This window comes from Rissa tridactyla, chromosome 12, assembly GCF_028500815.1.
Source record: "Rissa tridactyla isolate bRisTri1 chromosome 12, bRisTri1.patW.cur.20221130, whole genome shotgun sequence".
Classification (NCBI taxonomy): domain Eukaryota; kingdom Metazoa; phylum Chordata; class Aves; order Charadriiformes; family Laridae; genus Rissa; species Rissa tridactyla.
This window is the reverse complement of record NC_071477.1, coordinates 7,498,720-7,516,722: the sequence shown is the minus strand read 5'-3', so window position 1 is coordinate 7,516,722 and position 18,003 is coordinate 7,498,720. Positions and strand designations below refer to the sequence as shown.

Genomic DNA, 18,003 nt, shown 5'->3' with positions numbered 1-18,003 from the left:
GAGGTACGCCATGGGGACAGCAGTCGCCCGTCCCTGTACAGACCACGGTCCCCACCACAAACTGGGTGGCAGTGGTGGATGCGGAGCAGAACGCAAGGCTGGGGGCTGGGGGGACACTTCTGCTGCCTGCTACGGGCTGCTGACGGGAAACCAATAAAGCAGCGTGTCCTTACGTGATGGCTGATGATTTGCTCCTGCCACAGACCGAGCCAGTCTCATTAGCACACCACTTCATTAAGTTTTTCTTTTAATTGCTTCATCGAGTTAAGCTTCAGTAAGCATCTAAGTATATTTTTCCATTCAGCAATAGAGAAAGAAGATGTACAATACGTGATGCTGTTTGAGTTCTCAATGGAATAGAGATGGGAACGTTTTTACTTTCACACAGAACATTTTGGGTTTTTTCTTTCTGCTTATGATTAAAAGAGCAAACATCAATCGCTGGTGTGACAATGAATGAGAGTTACAGAGAATGAATGTGAAGCACAAATATGATTTTTTGACTGTTTTTTTTTTTTTTAATTCTTAATTTTACCAAAGGCCATGAAGATTGTTCAGATCCATAATGCCAGGGGACATCAAACTGTATGGCTCCATTGAAACTGCAGTGGCTACATCTTCCAAAATACTGCTTTTGTCTAATTTTTTTTTTTTAAGTAATTTCTGACTGATTCTAAAATTCTTGTCGTTGAAAGACTTAGGAGTTGTAAGCAGTAGTGTAATATTTGTTCTTGTCTGCCTGTCATATACATTCTCACTTGCTTTGAGTTAATTTGTCACATATTTCATAATTACCATTAGCCATATGAAATCTTCTCTAAATGAAATGCACTGCCAACATGGTCATTTCCAGTTATTCAGTTTCAATTAAGCAGGTCTTTTTAATAAACCTGAAACCCTCTTTTGATCTTATTCGTATTTTCAGGAGCTGCCTTCTAGCTTCATCATACTGGATTTTAGGTTGTAGTTCATTAGTTTTAAGCAACCTTTTTGGCCAAATATCCTTAGAAATATTGCAAAGTTCACATAGGTTGATTTCATTTAGATGTTTTGTATGTGCTAAGTAATATTCCTGAACTATTACTTTATTCTGCCCCTCCCCCCCCCGTTTCCTATACTTATCAGTAAAAATATTTCCCAACTCAGCTCATTCTTTGCACTAAGTTAGAAGGAAGTATTTAGTTTCCATATGTGCATGCACAAGTTATAGTACGATATGCTTGCATGGAACATGGTTCTGTCAGTCAAAGACCTTCTTATGTGTAGTATGGCTGTTGAACATGTAGCGACCTTTGGGAAATAAAAGGCAGAGGGTTTTCTTGGCTTTAGGTATTTCTGTTATCTGTACATGAGGCTGTTGCAACGGCTTTTCACCATCCAAAGCAGGTAAAAATTGCTGTCCTTGTCACTGAGGTCTCAGATAGTATTGCCCCCTGCCCCGGTGTTCAGATGACCGAGGAGGCAGGGAAGGGGGTGGATGTCTGGACCCTGCTAGTCCCAGTGAGGGACGCACGCTCTCAAAGTACCATTTCCTTCCTTCTGCCCTGGACCATGTCTCATTCCTGGTCATTGTCCAGTTATTAAGCTTGTTGCATTGATGGGTTTTGTTGGTATCTATCTTGACCACAACGGGAGGCAAGTCTGGGCAGAGGATACCTCCCAGTGTCTGCAGTCTGGGAGAGGAGCTGGGCATTTGACTCAAGTCAGCCTCGGGAACGGCTCTGTGCGCTCCTGGGTCTTTCAGAATAGTTTATTTCTGATAAAATTTATCAGAGACAAATTATATTTTGTTTAATATTGATTTTTATTTTTTTTTTACATAGATGCAGTTTGCCTGCAACAGCATGGTTTGTGCTTCCTTAAAGTTTGGACTGGAATTGGTGCTGGCTCAGTTATTAAATGCTAAAAAAGTGCCTACAGGGTGCATACAGTGCCTTTCAATTCTGAAGTACAATTGTTTATATTTTGTAACATTTGGGAAATCTTCCTCTGCCAGATAAGGTAACATCAAAGTCTTAATAGTTTATTTTACAAGGGTATTTTGGAGTCTTTCTAATCTTCTTGCTTATCTTCTCCACTGCAACTTGTTGAATGAAAGGATAATCTTCCTTTTGGATTAGTTCAGGAATTTTCGACCAAAAAGTCCACAGTGTTTTATATATGAGAGTATTTTATTGTTGCTCATAGTGCTCCTGCTGAAATTCAACGTTACTAAGTGCACGCTAAATCAGTTTTTCATTCTGCTTAGCTGGTAGCATTAACTAAAGTCCTTAAAAAGGGTCAGTAAGTGAAAGCAACATAAATATATACCATAAATTTTCTGCCTTTCTTCTAGAAATCAAGGTACAAGCAAAAAATGTCCAGAAATTACAGTGAATCAGTTGCAAAATGTTTTCTGAGATTATTGTGGTTGTCTGGGCAGAGATATCCATTAAGAAATGTGCAGAAATGTGTGAAAACCTAAATCAAAACTCCACTCATACATATTCTGACTACAGTAACTAAAAGATGATTCAAACCAAGCTGTTATTCAGGATCATGTTATTACTCTGAAATTAAAATGCCTAGAAATGTAATTTAAAAAATAAAAAAAGCAAACAACATTAGTAGTGATATTAAACAAGAGGCTGGGGCTTTAAAAACCTTCAAATTTTCATGCTTGCAATCCAGTCTTGAGACATGGCAACAATACTTGAACATATCTAAAATGAATTTACAAATTCCACTAGATATACTAGATATATATTTTATTCTATCAGTGTTTTCAAGGAACTGTTAGCACTGTAGTGTAGTCAAGTTCCTTAATTTAAGATGGATGCATACAGAAAAAAAGCTCATGGGGAAAAGCCAATGAAGAATTCTCTTCAACGAAATCACCAATTGCTTACACTTTTAAAGCTAGAAATCTCAAAACTGAACCTTTAAGACTAGTAATTGTAGGTACGTGTTTTGCTCATGAAAATAACCAATTGGCAAGCACATTTATAAAGACAATATGTGCAATTAGATTCACAATTATACATTTTGGTTTATTGGCAAACATTCTTTCTCCAGTTTGAAACAAAGAAGAAAATGTGATGAGTATCTTTCAGATGACACTAAATATTACACATAAATGCTTTTTAGAAAATCTCCCCCAAGCAGGTCTAATAGAAACTGCTGATTTTCATAAAAGGAAATAACATTTGGTTAAAGTTTAATGTTAAGGAAATGAACTGTCACAAAGTGTAAGGCTCGAACAGACTGAGAAGGGATGACAGCAACGCCTGTTTCAGACCCAAATGCTGCTAAAATGCCATGGTAACACTCATGCATTATTTATTTCCATGACTAAATATGAGCGTTACTTTTGCTATCCCAAACTGAACCACAGCTGGGAATTAGAGTTTGCTTTCAATAAAGCTCATCAGTCTTGACGATTTATCAATCTTACCAGGCAGACTTTTCAATTAACCACGTAGTTGTTCGATCCCCTCACGGCAGCCCAGCCGCGCCAGGCCGTGTGATGGGGGACGCAAAGTGTCCCCAGGAGCTCCCACCAGCCACTAACAGATCCACGTGTTGCATGAGATAAATTGCCCGTATTTTCATCAAGTGACAGATGCACTGTTGGCCCTATGTGTAGTGGCAGGATGTTAAGAAAAGAGGCAACAAGCCGCCAGAAAAATGTATTAGTTGGTGACACCTATCCAGATGGAAGGGATTGCTCTACAAGGAAGCCAGCAAAATATAGGTTGATGGCTAAATGAATTGCCCTGGCAGCCTGCATTGGTGCCCCCCACCTTCTGTATTAAAGTTTTAGATCTTATGTGAAATCCTGTATTAAAAGGTTAATTGTGGACAATTACTTGACATCGTAAGTTTGCAGCATGTGTCGGGACTGGAGACCACGCGGAAACCTCTCAAGACAAAAGATAAAAACTGACATGTCCACTAGTGCAAACTGGCACTGTTCAGCTGAACGGAATGAAGTTCTGCCAGTTGAGATTTGCTGAGACTCCAACCAAAAGTTCATAATAAAGTTACAATGAGCAGACACCAGTTTCTCCAGAAAAAACCTCAAAACTAGTGTTATTGATAGAGAGAGAAACAGAGGCCTCGGAATTACTCATCCATCATTCAAGAAATGAGGCCCTGGAACAGCCATTGCCTGAGCACATAGCAAACGTTATTACATGAGTAAGACCATTAATTTATAACGTCACCATGGAACTGCTTAAATTATGTTCACAGTTAAGGCTCTTGATGAGTCAGGGCTGTAGCATTTTAGTGCTCATGGTCAAAAGTTATCAAGAAGAGATTTGCAGGAGACAAACGAACCCTTCCCCACGTCTAGCCCAAGCGAAGGCCAGGCTCCCCAGGGGAGGCAGGGAAGGGGCGAGGGGAGAGCGGCACCTACTTTAAGGATAATTAAGCTTCCTCGTCAGGCGTGTGCTATCTCCACTGCCAGAAGCCCCAGAGACATACACATCTCTGGAGCAGGTTTGCTCCTTGCCCTGTTGATTGCACCTTATGGCCCTGCCTGATCCTCCCAAGTCCATAGTGGAATGGGAAAATTCTGATTGTTCCTCCTGTACATTGCAAAAGCCTCTTTCAAAATGTAATGAACAGGCTCTCAGAGGAACCTGACAGAGGTAGGGATCCAAACCCCACTGAAAATTCATTAAGGGTTGGGCTTCTTTAAGCTCTTCTGAAAAGCCCAATGCACACAAGTGATTTCTGAAGCATGACAGCGATGCCCAGAAGTTCTGCAGTAGTGCCAAGAGCAGAGTATACTGCCAGTTTTTCACTCCTGCTTCAAGCTCTGGCAATCAAAAGGGACAGGTAATGTTGTTACAGCAAGATTAGTTATAATTTTAAAATTACACACACATCCCCCCCCCCATTCTTTTGGCCATAGTTTGTTTTGAAAGAGAAGGCGCTCTGAGCTTGAGTGTATAAATTTGTAAGGCCTCACCCCAAATGACCACAATTTGTATTTCAATACTTTAAGACAGATGGCAAGTTTAGTTGCTTCATAAATTGTACATGGAATCCTTCTATCCAATTTCCTGTTGTTTACTAAAATGTATGGAGGAAGATCAATGCAAAGCCCAGCAGATAATTATCAGAGTGGTTGGTCATTGGCTGAGGCACAAAGTAGCAGAGAACTACGCGCGCCCGAGGTACCCAGCCTGCATAGCAATTTGCATTAATTAATCTTTCAAAGGAAAAACCAGTATAATCTATTTAAAGGCAAATTAGTTGTGGTTTGGATTTGCACGTGCGTCAAAGAATGATCGAAACTAAAAAAAAAAAAAAACCTAAAAATGGTGCAAATTGCACAGAAGACATACTCCTCTTCAGCCGTCAGGCAGGTATTTTGCAAGGAGCTGGGCTGGATGCAGCCTGGGCTGCTGCTCCTCACCGTCCCACCACCCAGGGCTTCTGTCCCGGCGGGTGGGCGCTGGAAGGGTTGGGAAGCTGCCCGGTAGGGTGCTTCAGAGAGTGACCTGAGGCAGCTTAAGTAACCCAAAAGCATTCCCTATGTAAAGATATTATAAAGTTTTAGTACAATGATGAAAGTTTCAGCGAACGGTTTGTTAAGGGTTACAGAGTACACAGGTTGTGCAGCGTTTTAGTAACTCTTCGGCACTACAGTTTATAGTAGCTTACAACCCTTTAGCTTAGTGCTTTTTACCACCCAAATGCACATATTATTAATATCCGTTTAACATTTTTAATGTGTTGTAAACTACTTATTGAAAGATCGTTAAAATAAAGCGAGCTAAATGACTCTGGCCACAAATAATGACAAAGTTAAATTTGAATTAATCTAACATTCAAGTATCAGCAAGGAAAGAAAGGCGCTGCTGACAAGACTTGTTAACGTTGGGCAGTGCATGTTTCTCAAGTTGTTGGTTTTGTTTATGAATGAGTGCTCTTTGTATATTTATGCCTGTGCTTTTCTCCTCCTCTCTGTTCCTGCTAATCAGCGTGCATATCCACCATTGAGGACAACTGATGAGTCCCCAGAGCCAGCTGAGCCTTGGCAAGCAAAGTCACCTGTGTTAATGAATACTCATTTGAAATAATTTACATGAGAGATGCAATTTACAATATTTTCTGTGTAAATTGCACAAAAATCAAGGATAATTGGGCGTTAAGTCATTCTTCTCAGTTCCTCAGGGAAGTAGCTGCATGAGAAAGGTCTGTAAATTCCACCCAATACAGCCAGATGTTCAATTTATGGCAGCTTTGTTAGAAAACTTGTTAAACTTTGGGTAATAGTAAACAAATATTTTTACTGATACATTCTGCCATCAAAACCCCTGACTTTCTTGCATTGCTTTGGAGTGACCTGACATAAAATTGGAATTAACCCTTTGGCAAGCTTTTCCTGTTTTAGGCAATCTATGCCTGTGCTGGAATCTGCTCCTCAAAACATTGATCACGGCAATATTTACAGCCCTCAGGAGGTGTAAGCACGAGGAATGAATTCTTGTGCTATTTCTGACCGAGATCCTGGGAAATCTGAGAAATCATTTAGCCTTTGAGAGTCCCTTCCCTTTTGTATACCAGAATTGCTGGCGCTGTTTAGCACCAGACTAGGAAGGGCTGCGGCTGAGCCCAGACAAGTCCCTGCAAATCTTCAGTAAGACTTTAACTTCATCACCAGTGCAAATGCAATTAATGGATGGAGTCTCACACAGAAAGGTCACAAGTGACTCAATTTAAGGTACCTGCAGTTGCTGGGCAGTTAGCAGAAGTTTGCAAAATCTGTATTCTACACAGAGCCTTTCGATACACGGTGACGTATACAATAGCTCTGATCACTTCTTGAGGGCTTGTCATTTGCATTTTACCACTCTGCAAGTGTTCATAATATTTTTATTTTGATACTGAAATACAAATTGCAGATTTGTTTGCGTGCCATAAAAAGAATGACTTATTGTCCTGGTGTCTCTCTTACTTGAGTTAGTCTTTGTTTTATAATACCTGTTTTGAATTTCCACCTTCAAAGTCAGCAAAGAACATGTGTAAATTTGGGCTGCCTTTTCAAAAAAGTGACATGCAGGTTTTCACATGTGAACGCACTGTTTCCAGCTGCATGTGCAGGAGGGTGATGGATGCCGTCTTTTGTCTCGGCTCTAGTTAAGGAGAGTCAGGAAGCACATCTTTTTAGTTGCTATCTTTTCTGAGACTTGGGTGTGAAGGTACTGTGTCATCATTCAGTCATCATACTTTCCTAGTAATTTGGCTTGCTTCTAAAGGGAAATAACTTGCTTTAGCCTTTTAGAGCATCACAAAGCACCACCCCGCTGCAAAGGCATTGATATGTTGGGAGAATGGCAGGGAGAGCAAACCCCACCCTTCACGCCTTCCCTGTTCGATAGCTCCAGGCTGCAGGGCCTTGGGAGAGCTTTGGCTTTTCCTACCTGCAGGTCGTGCTGCGGTGGCGAATGGTGTTTGTTTTCTTATTCATCCCGTTTATTCAGGTGCCTGGTTCTGGTAAATGCTCATGCAAATTTAACCTTGCAACTGCACAATGAAATGGTAAAAACCAGCCCCCAAATCTCCTGATTGTATAAAGCAGCACATAATATCAGACTCTGCATTGTAAACTGACACTATTTGGTATCTTTTCCAAATGCCATCTGCAAATACTATAATTAGAATATATACTTTTTTTCTAACTCATTTAACAGCAACAAAAAGATCAAAAAACTTTCAGGCGTAAATTTTCAGTAGACATGCAGCAATAAATGCTTAAATATGCACCGAGTCGAGATAAGAACTTGCCTTGTAGACATATTGTTAACACAGACATCAAATTAGTTTGGCATTGGCTCAGTAATGAGTATTTAGGGCAAAACAACAGAAACAAATTTCACTGGAATCAATCAGTATTAGAATATCTATAAATATTGAACATTGAACATAATATCTATAAATATTAGACATTGAAGTCTAACATAGAAACAACTCACATTTAAAATAGTGATGTCATGTAAAGGAGCTTGTATTTGAATTTTCAGGTGACACCCTTAGCGTCTGGGTTTCAACTGAAACTTAGACGATGCTTTTCTTGCAGCGTGATAATAGTCAATATTTATTTACCTGCTCTTTTAATACCAGCCAGCATCCTGTTACAGCACTGATGGGGCATACTACAGCCTGAGTGCTACCCTCTTCCTAGACAATGGTACCAGAGACAAGGTTTAGGTTCCTACAGAATGTCCTTAAAAATTGCAGATACCATTAAACACGGGCCCTGGCTTAAATATTTCCCTGGGTGCCATTAATACTTTCCCAGTCCAGTTCCTTTGTGAGCACGCGCTAGACAAAATGTCTATTTATGATATGACTTCTACACCTTTCCTACTAAATTTCACAGCTTGATGTTGGCAGTTCGAGTCTTGAGATACCCTTTAGCAGGTGTGTCTTCACTGGCTTGGAAAATCCCAGAAGATCCTGATTTTACCATCAGTGGTGGTAGGTCCTGTTTTGAAGGGTCTCTTGGAGGAATTATTCAATATGAGGTTTAGCTGGGCCAGCCCCAGTGACAACCCCTGTGTCGTGCAGTGAAATCCACCTGCACGAGCAACACAGTTAAGTCCAAACACACCGACAAATGTCAATGAGTCTTTCAAGGGCACATGGTGTAAATCCGAATTCACCTGTTGCTGAGGTCTGAGTCTTTGGCGCCGCTGCATTGCCTGCTCACGGCTACGTACAGACTACAGTCACGTATTTTGGGACCTACTCTGGGATTAACGTTCTTGCGCTGGCTCAGACGGGAAGTACAAAACAGGCAGTCAGGGGAACGGCAGTTGCACGGGCTCTGTCCCTCCAGCTCTGCCACAGCCAAAGATCAGAGCGAGCTGCCGGTCCCAGAGCTGCGCTTTGATACACTGCAGGCTCTGATAAATTACCTATAGGAAAAGGGAGGATGGATGGTGACCTTGTGACCCACCACTCCGTCCCGCTTAATCCTTCCAGCCGCATTCCACAGATTCAGGAAGGTCCCTTGATATATGTCTTCAGGAGAGCGAGGATGAAAAAGTTGCTTAAATGCTTGTAACTGTCACTGAAATACAAAGCAAGCAAAATTAATGTTGGGTTTTTCAATAGCTAATGTTACCCTGGATTCACTTGGCTTGCAGATTCAGTCAGCATATATTTATTTCTATCTTAACATTCACTGTGTTGACAGTAATTTTGTTAGGGACAAAATATTACAATCAGAACCAGAGCTTCCAGTAAAAGGATGCATTTCATTTGCTGCTTCCCCCCACCTCTGCTATCTTCTCTGCCTCTCACCACCTTGGTCTACACGAAGCAAAGTTATTTGAATGAATTGTGCAGAGGCAAGGTAATTTCAGTGCCTGATGCTGCAATATTACTGTGCAAAATGACATGTTAGCCTGGTTAATAGATTATTTATTTTCATTAAATATTGATTATCAGTGGCTGATGCTGGCAGGCATTTTCCTGCGTACTGTGCAAGTAGCTATGTACCTACCTTCTCTTATGGTAGGGGTTTTTTTTTAAGTTAACTGTTCAGTCTCATGAATTTACATGTTTTGGCACTGACTGACATCTGCATAGTAATTCTGCCAGTAAGTTATGTGTGCATTTCGCTAATGCAATTTTATACCTAATGTATTCAAAAATCCCTGGAGCGAATGAGGATGTTGTAACCACGGGTCCCGCCCTCACTTCACCAGGTAAGCTACCTCTAAAGGCTGGCACAAATTTTATGAAGGTTTCTTAAATTCTGTGACCTAACACACGGCTCCTCTGCCTGACGCCTGGCAGAGTGGCCACTGCACAGGCAGCCTCACAGTGTATTGGAAACACACACAGAAGAGGATGTAACAGCATAGAAAAGCTTCTGAGAAACCTTCATTTCTGCAGAATTCACTCAAAATCAGTTAGCGCAATGATATGTAAATGGTGAAGGAAGAGAATTTCTGAGCAGTTTTGTACCAGCGCATGGTTTTGCTTTAGCACCAGCAGTAGAACAAGCCACAATTATAAGGCAAAACTAATCAAATCTCTGCATTGTGAAAGAAGTGAATTCAGAATAAGCTCCTCTCTTTCCTTTTCCAAAATTAAATATGGCTGGCCTAATGATCCAAGGCAGCACTACAAGTTTGCCTTTGCAAAAAGGAGAATAAGGGATTTCAAGGTTTGCAATAGCATAGGGAAAAAACCCCACTTTTTAAAAAAGAATGACACTTTCTTGCTTTTAGTCATTATCTGTTGCATTTCCTTGCAGCTAGAAGTCGTCCAAATGCAGATTTTCCATTGCAAAAATCAGAAAGAAATGTCAAAAATTTATCTCACACCAAAACAAAATTAGACGTAGGAATGCCAAAAAGCTTTTTGTGGAGACGCTGTGTTTGAAATATTGCATTCCAGTAACCTCAAAGCACTTGATAAGGTCAGAACACTTCATTGTGACGTTATCGTTTCTGAACGACTCTGAAAAATCAAAACCGTAGTGGAAAAATGTTGTCATCTTGACCTTCTGGAAACAAAATGCTATGGGAGCTTTTCATAAAAAAATATTGATGCTTGTTATACATTTCCAGAAAATCATTTCGGGGTGATCAAATGAGAAACTTTTTTTGTTAGGAAATGCTTGACTAGTACCAGCTCCATCTGTTCAAGGAAATAGCTTCCACAGAAAATATTGCTTCCTTAAAATGGCCTCTGCGGTTTTCTTATTCTTTAACTTGGTAAGTCTCCGAGATGTTTGTCAAATTTTGCCTTTAGACTGTGATGAAATACTATCATGGACACAGGGGATGACATGCAGCAAATACAATAAAGTGGATGTAACTTGTTTTTAAAATGTCAGTATGGCATTTTGAAAAAAAAAAAACCCTGATACCTTCATTTTCAGTTATAATGCATAACAGTGATTTCTGTTTCCAGAGCCCTAAAAGCAAACGAGCTCATTGTAGGGCGATACAATGATAGTTATTATGAGATTAGAATATAACAATAATCCACTTAAATTATTAACAGCAGGCTAGTACTTCAAAGTGACCTTTGACTCTTCCTAAGAAATAATAGCAAAAACATCGTCATTAAAAGGAAAAGAATTTGCATTTCAATGAAGGCTTATTAAAAAGGTTTTATACAGTTTTGAATGTAGATAAACATGTGCAGCATTTCCTCATGGGGAGTGCAAATGGTCAACAGAGCCCTAGGGAAATGAAAGAAGGACTCCTGTCAAAACAATGAGAGCACACATTTGCATCAGTATTGAAAACTTGGTAAACAAGGTTTTGGGTTTGTTTTTTTTTCTAGTGATAGTATTGGGTTGAAAACCTGAACAATGAGATTTTCTGGCACATTCTTGGAACATATTGCACACATGGGAATTAAAATGCATTTTCTCTTTGAACCGTAGCATGTGTAAGGGATTTACGTTGTTCAAAGTGAAAACGTAAGTGGACACTAATATCCTAATTCATCAAAGAATAAGCACAGGCTTAAATCCACCTTTACTTAGCAAAGCTCTCAGGAATGTGTTTACCTGCAAGAATATGCTAGTGGCTAATGAAATCAGCAGGATGTGTTTACAGGTACTGGAAGGGATTAGAAGAAACGTCTAAACTTGTTGAAAAGACATCTAAAGTGGCTCTGTAATTTGTTTCCTGCTACAAATGTCTTTGAAACCAAAAAAAGCACTCTCTGTTTTGTTTTGTTTTGTTTTTTTGTTTTTTTTTTCTGGGTTGAGAAGATACGTGATGCTTCCAGCATTAGTATTTTTATGGTGCTTGAGATTGTGAAATACGTTTCCGCGCTGAATGCACGGATGAAGCAGGCTGGGTGCCTTAACTTTTCTAGCTTTCGACCAGCAGTGAAATCTAACAAATGGTGCTACGGAACCGGTATTAACGGTGTTCTGGGGTCTGTACAACATATTTAACAAAAATACATTACTTGGCAATTTTGCAGTGAGGAACCCATGCTTTGTAATATGCAACTTCTGTGTTGATTTCGGGTCATAGTATCCCAGTGGATGGACTTGTCGCAGAATATTCTTCTCGTTTCAGGCGTATTTTGGTGCATGGGTGTGGAAGTTTTTGTTGTTTCTGGCTGAAGCTGTTCCATTTTATGCATGCTGTAAAACAGCTCAGTGAAAAGGAGAGGGAAGTGTAAAATAATAAAGTAGACTCAGGCAAGGACTGCAGACTTGTCTCCTTCATCCTAAGTGAATTAGCCCTTCAGCTAGAGAGTCTTACACTCTATCTCTGTAATCCACTCCATCAATTAATATTTCGTAAAGCCTTGCAAAGCATAATCACCTCTTCAAGCAAGAACTGAAAGCGCCACGCTGTTACCACAGCAGAGCAGCCACCATCATTCCTGGCTGCTGCTAAAATGAAGGAGCTACATATTTAAACCAGAAAGGGGCCAGTTTTATCGTAGGTGACTTTTGTAGTTGTTGAACAACTAAATAAAAGCAGGCATCGCTTCCACATCGCCCTGCGCTCGGCACGGCTGCGAGGTGCTGCCTCTGCCCTGCCTTCCTCCTTGCTGCCCCGTTTGTCATTTCCGCGGCACGATAATTCTCAAAGTCAAAGTCGTCTATCTGGCTGACCTCAGACTGCCTATATTTGTAGTGCTATTAAAAGACGTTATGAAGAGATGAGCGGTCCCTCTTTCCAGGGCGTAGTATTTATAGCGTAGCGCTAGCAGGTAACCCGTGTAGAGCAGGCGGAGTCCCTGGAGCCCCCCTCTCCTGGGCTCGATGCGTACTTGGCAATATTTGCATGTTCTTGGAAAAGGAGAACTTGGGGGATGCCGAAGGCAACCCCGGGGCCCAGAGCCAGGCAAAGTTCTTCCTTACTGTAACCTCACTTTGCCTAGAAAATGCAGCATATGCTCCTGTGACATTTCCACGACATGAAGTGCACCATAGGACAACAGCTCGGGTTACCAGCCTTTAGAAGGAGATTCTGGAGCTGCGCCACTTGGCAGACTTTCAGGCATCTGAAAGACTTTCTGGGAAACCCACTTTCCTGTGTAAAACCACAGGTCAGAGCCTCATCGCCTCAGCAGGACGGGGCAGATCTGGCTATTCCCAGCTGAGCCACCTGCAGCTGGAGGAAACAACGCGCTTGGTGGGGCGGCGTGAAGCATTTAGACGGCTCCCCACAGAGCCCGCGATGGTGGGGACTGGGGGTGTCCCTCAGCGTTTTGCTCCTCAAAACTGACCGTCGGGAGCGGGGACCGCCAGCCCTGCGGAGGACGGGGCGGGGGGGTGCGTGGCGGGATAGTCCTCGCTCCCCGCGGGCTGTGCGGGGGTGTGGGAGGGCGGGCGCTGCCGGCGGCCCGTCCCACGGCCCGGCCCGCCGCGGGGCCGGGGCGCTCCGCGGGGCGGTGCGGAGCGGGGCGCGGCTGCGGAGGCTGCTGCGCGCCATGCGGGCTGGCTGAGCGGCGCCGGCCGCCTCCAACTTTCCCGGGGAAGGATGGCCTCCAATTTCAACGACATCGTGAAGCAGGGCTACGTGCGCATCCGGAGCCGGCGGCTGGGGGTGAGTGCTGGCCCCCGCCCGGGCTCCCCGAGGCCACCTGCCTTCGGGAATTTTTATTTTCATTTTTTTCTTCCCCTCCTTTGTCCTCCTCTTTTTGCAAACTGAGCTCAGCGGGTGTCTCCGCAGGGGAGACACGAAACAAAAAAATGGGGGGGAGGGGAAGAAGAATAAAAGCACCCAAATACACACACGCACACACATATATATATATATATATATACATGCATTATATATATGCACGTGCGCAGATATATTTTTTTCCTCTCTCCCGCTGGGAGGTGGGGATGCTGCCTGCCGGGAAGGCTGTGCCGCCTCCACCTCCCGGCTCTGCCCTTCGCCCGGAGCCGGGCAGCCACCCCCAACTTCGGGCCGGAGCCGAACGGCTGCCGCGAAGGGCTCCGAGCCCCGGCGGGGAGGGGGACGTTCGGGAGGACGGCGGGGGCTGGGGGTGCCCGTGCCCTCGGGACTTCGGGGCTGGGGGACTTCGGGCAGGGATGAGGGCTGGCAGCGCTCCGGAGCTGCTGAAGTCCCGGCGTTCCCGGGAAGGGGCTGCTGCAAATCAGGGCTTGAAGGTGCCGAGTGGGTCAGGTGAAGACCTTGTGGTATCTTCAGGGCTTTCAAGTTCATTGTATTTGAGTTGCACAAAGTGAAAATCCAAAAAGCCCCCTTTGTCTCCTTATTTAATTTTAAACTTCTGTTAAGTCTGTTCTTTTACTACCACGGTGTGTTCCTGGTTTCAGTTGTAGGTACTAGATAGGCAACAGTGGTGGGTCAGGTCCCCACGATTCCTAGTTTGGCATATGCTCTCCTAAAGCATGGTCTGTGACCACAGTGCAGTGGCAGCTGCTGGTGCCCGCTGCCCTGAGCGGGCCACCAGAGCCGCCCCAGCGATGGGACTTGCGGGCTCCACACCTCCCGTCTCCCTTAGTGAGCCAGCGCGGCTCAGGGGGACACAAGCTGGAGGGAGGCTTTGTGTATATAAAATGCTTTAATTGATGTATCAGCCTCTCGGGACCGGAATGCAACTCATTTCTTGTCTTTACCGAGAACTGCTGGGTTGGCAAGTCTGAATTGTTCATAGCACGAGTTTTGCATCAAGATTTATTATGAGGGGTCATCTGCAAGCTTTTGCTGGCTCCTTACATTCTCTTGCTGTACCCATGTTCAATGCCTTCTCTGCCATTCTGGTAACTTGCATCTCCCTGACTTGTATGGAAACTGGGAAGCATTTTAAAGTATCCCAGCAGGCTATTTTTCTTTAAGAACAGCATGATTCTGTGACAGATGGAGATAACGTCATTATGAGAGAACTTGTAGTAAATTTGGCAGAATTAGTGTATCGTAACTATCCTTTCGTTCCTGAATGTATGTTAGTATTCACTTTGCTCCAGCATAAATGAAAAGTAAGGTAAAAAAACCCAACACTTTGACATATCTTTCCATACTGTAACAGTGAAGCCCAATGGGCGCATGAATAAGGCGCGTGTAACTCTAAAATAGGTGTAAATTCTGTTAATGCCTGTGTCTTTCCTTTATTAAGGTTTTCCAAAGCACTTTGGGGGTGGTGGTGGTGAGGAAGTGTTCAGTGCCCTCTCAGTAGAAGTTCATCTGACAGCTGAATGCAAAAATAGAGGGAGAAATGGAGAAAGGCACAGAGTCCATGGAAATGGAGCAAATGTTAAATGGTTTTGGTTTTGTTTTGTTTCTTTTTCTTAAAAGACAGTTTCTCTGTTTGATCTAATTCCTTCTAATTCCGAAGGTTTGTATCATCATCAATGGCTGGAAAGTGTGAAAGGGGTGATGGAAAGTGCTTTTGTGAAGAAGTCTGGGCAAAGTCCCAGAGAGGCCATAGACGTCAAAATGAAGAGCGCTGGGTTGGTTGCCCCCAAGCTGCCTGTGGCTCTGGGCATGCTGTCCCCCCGGCTTCCCAGTGCTGTGGAGAGCCTTGGGAGGGAAGCTGGGAGCTGCTGGGATCTGTCACTGCTTTAGATCTGGTGACGGAGGCCTCTGCTGTGAGGGAGAGGTGACCTATTCAAATCTTGCTGCTCCGTTTGTTTGGAAATAAGTGGTTTCATCAGCAGTAATGCTTTTGTCTCCTTGCAGTTCTCACTTTAGAGTATTGGCCCACTATTTAAGAACAGAAGGTTGAAACATGGCTGCGGATTTCTTCCTGTAACTTGCATTTTCTATAAGCTGCTTAAGAGCCCAGTGCCCTGATTTACAATACCCAAGTAGAAGTGGGTAATTATGATTAACCTGAGTTCTTTAAATGCAGGACAAGCTTGTGTTGTTTGCGGCGGCAATGGAACCACTTCTCAGTGGGCAGCCCCAGCGAGATCGTGTGTTCTCCTCCCTGCTGCAGGTGTGTGTGGTGTGGAGCCGGGTGCCGGAGCTGGCTGAGCACCTGGGGCTGCCACGCGGCTTTACCAACAGCCTGAAGTCAGGCTTCCTCAGCGGCTAATGGGAGCTTGGCTTCTCCAGAGGGGAAGGAACAATGCAAACAGCTTGTTTTCTGGTAGCTACGTTGGGGAGGGCTGTTTGCCACCCAGGAGCTGGAGGTGGGAAGGGGAAAAAATACTTTAGACCTTAAAATACTGACTTTAAAAGAACTTTCCCAGAGCCTGAAAACATTAGGAGGGACAAGCCTACTCCAGTGCTGTGTAGGACTCTTGTTTGATTGAGAAGGATTTCAATACTGTGTGTGTGGTGAGATGTAAGTGGGAGTTATTAAAATACGTTCCAGTGTTATGGTGGCACAGCTGTAATCAGTGCACTGTCTTTTCAGGCTGAATTCAGCTCCTGGGTTTTCCTCTGTAATGCTATGGTAATTCCATCACCAAGGGAACTAGGAGCAGAGCTTGTATGTACAAATTATCTCAAGAAATGACTTTTCTGAATAACTGGGGTGCAGATTTGGAAAGAAAGGGGTGCAGAAAAGCGACTTGCTCAAAACCAAGCCTCTTTTAGAAGAAAAATGATAATTCTGGTAGGCCCTACTTTGTAATCTCAAGATTGAATTTAGGTTAATTAGTTTTGTACCTGGACTGCTTTTGTGCACTTCAAATATGTAAATTTAATTTAATATTATTTAATAGAATAGTTTCCATAGCAACATTTGTATCACATGTGTCTTCTGCAGAGCCAAATATATTCAGGAGAAAGCGTATTCTTCCTGATTCTTCCTATTCTTATAGGGAGAAAGATAATTCCCTCCGCTAATGGTCTCCCTCTGTTATGTCATTAGCAGTGGCACTGAGGAGGTTGTGTGCTAGAAAACTGCTGACAGTGGAAAAGCACCAGCTTCCTCAGTTCCTTAAAACAAAAAAAACCCCAACAACCCAGCTTTGCTCCAAGCAGCACTTCCATCAGTGACCACTAGTGACCATTGGACCTGCCTTTTGGGAAGGAAGATACTCTGCTGTGCTGAGTGCTTTTGCTTGCAGTCATCTTCCATCTCATTAAGTGCTTTATATCTATATATTAAACTGGGGAGTCATTTTATGGCCTCTGTACCGAAAAAGCATTTTTTGTGATTATGATTTTCAAATAACGACTTGTTCTGTGATACAGATGTGACCTTTCTGAGGAGGAATATATTATGGAGATGTTTCCTCTCCTTAGTGGAAAGGCCAGTGCTTGTGTTTTCATTTTAAGGATGGGCGGGTGTGCCCTGCTCGTGAGCACACATGGGCCTTCATTGTAGGTTGGGATGTCTCAACTGAGTGTTCAAATAACAATTAAAAATCAAAACAGGAACAAATCTTTGAAATAGAGGACCTTTGATGAGCCTGAAGAGCTTTAATAGGCGAGGGACACTTGATATTCTTCCAGGTGCAGCCAGCCCACCTCCCTTCGTGGGGTGGGAGGCTCCCAGCGGTGTGTGTTGGTTGCAGTCTAACGCTTTTATTGAACTCCCTGTAGTTAAGGTTTACCTTACCCTTCCTGCATCCACACCTAAACTCAGGTTTGCTGGAAGGCACGTTTCAATTCGAGCAAGGATTATGCGGCACGGAAGCTGCTCTAAGGATATCCTCTACTGCCATCGTCAAGGTGTGGGCAGAAGCGAGTGCTGGAGGCTCAAAGGTGGGTGATGCTCCTGAAGCCTGTTCTCAGGGCACAGGCACCGGCGGTGGGAGCGCTGATGGTGTGGCACCGGGAGGGTGCCAGCTGCCCTCCCGAGCAGGGCTTTGAAGACGATGCTGTTCTCCTCGGAAGACCCTGCGGAGTTCGCAGGCATCTGGCCTGTCCCTGCCTCCTGATGTATGGGAGACTGCTGGAGCAAGATGCCATGGGGTTAGCTGTCAGCCCCTAGTTTCTGGTATGCCAGTAACACACTTGGAGTGTCTTGTTGCATTAAATGATGAAGTACCGTTAGTGTCAGAGGGAAACAATCTCTTCGATGAACAGCAACTGCCTTGAGCCGTCTGCAGCTGAAAGCAAAATAGTGCTGATCAAACAGAAG

The 18,003-nt window shown here is 43.4% G+C and overlaps 1 protein-coding gene across 5 annotated transcripts in view; it reads left to right on the top strand.

Moving 5' to 3' along the window:
• Window positions 1–13,026: 13,026 nt before the first annotated feature.
• The window catches only part of DOK5 (docking protein 5), a 45,095-nt gene continuing 40,118 nt past the window's right edge, over window positions 13,027–18,003 (top strand). For 2 of the 5 annotated variants that reach the window (XM_054218792.1, XM_054218789.1), the window contains exon 1: window positions 13,348–13,541. In XM_054218792.1, the coding sequence (XP_054074767.1) occupies window positions 13,476–13,541 (66 nt within the window). In that variant the 5' untranslated portion in view covers window positions 13,348–13,475. Of the gene's footprint in view, window positions 13,176–13,344; window positions 13,542–18,003 lie in introns of those variants that run through there. The other 3 variants (XM_054218794.1, XM_054218791.1, XM_054218790.1) reach the window with 3 other exon arrangements.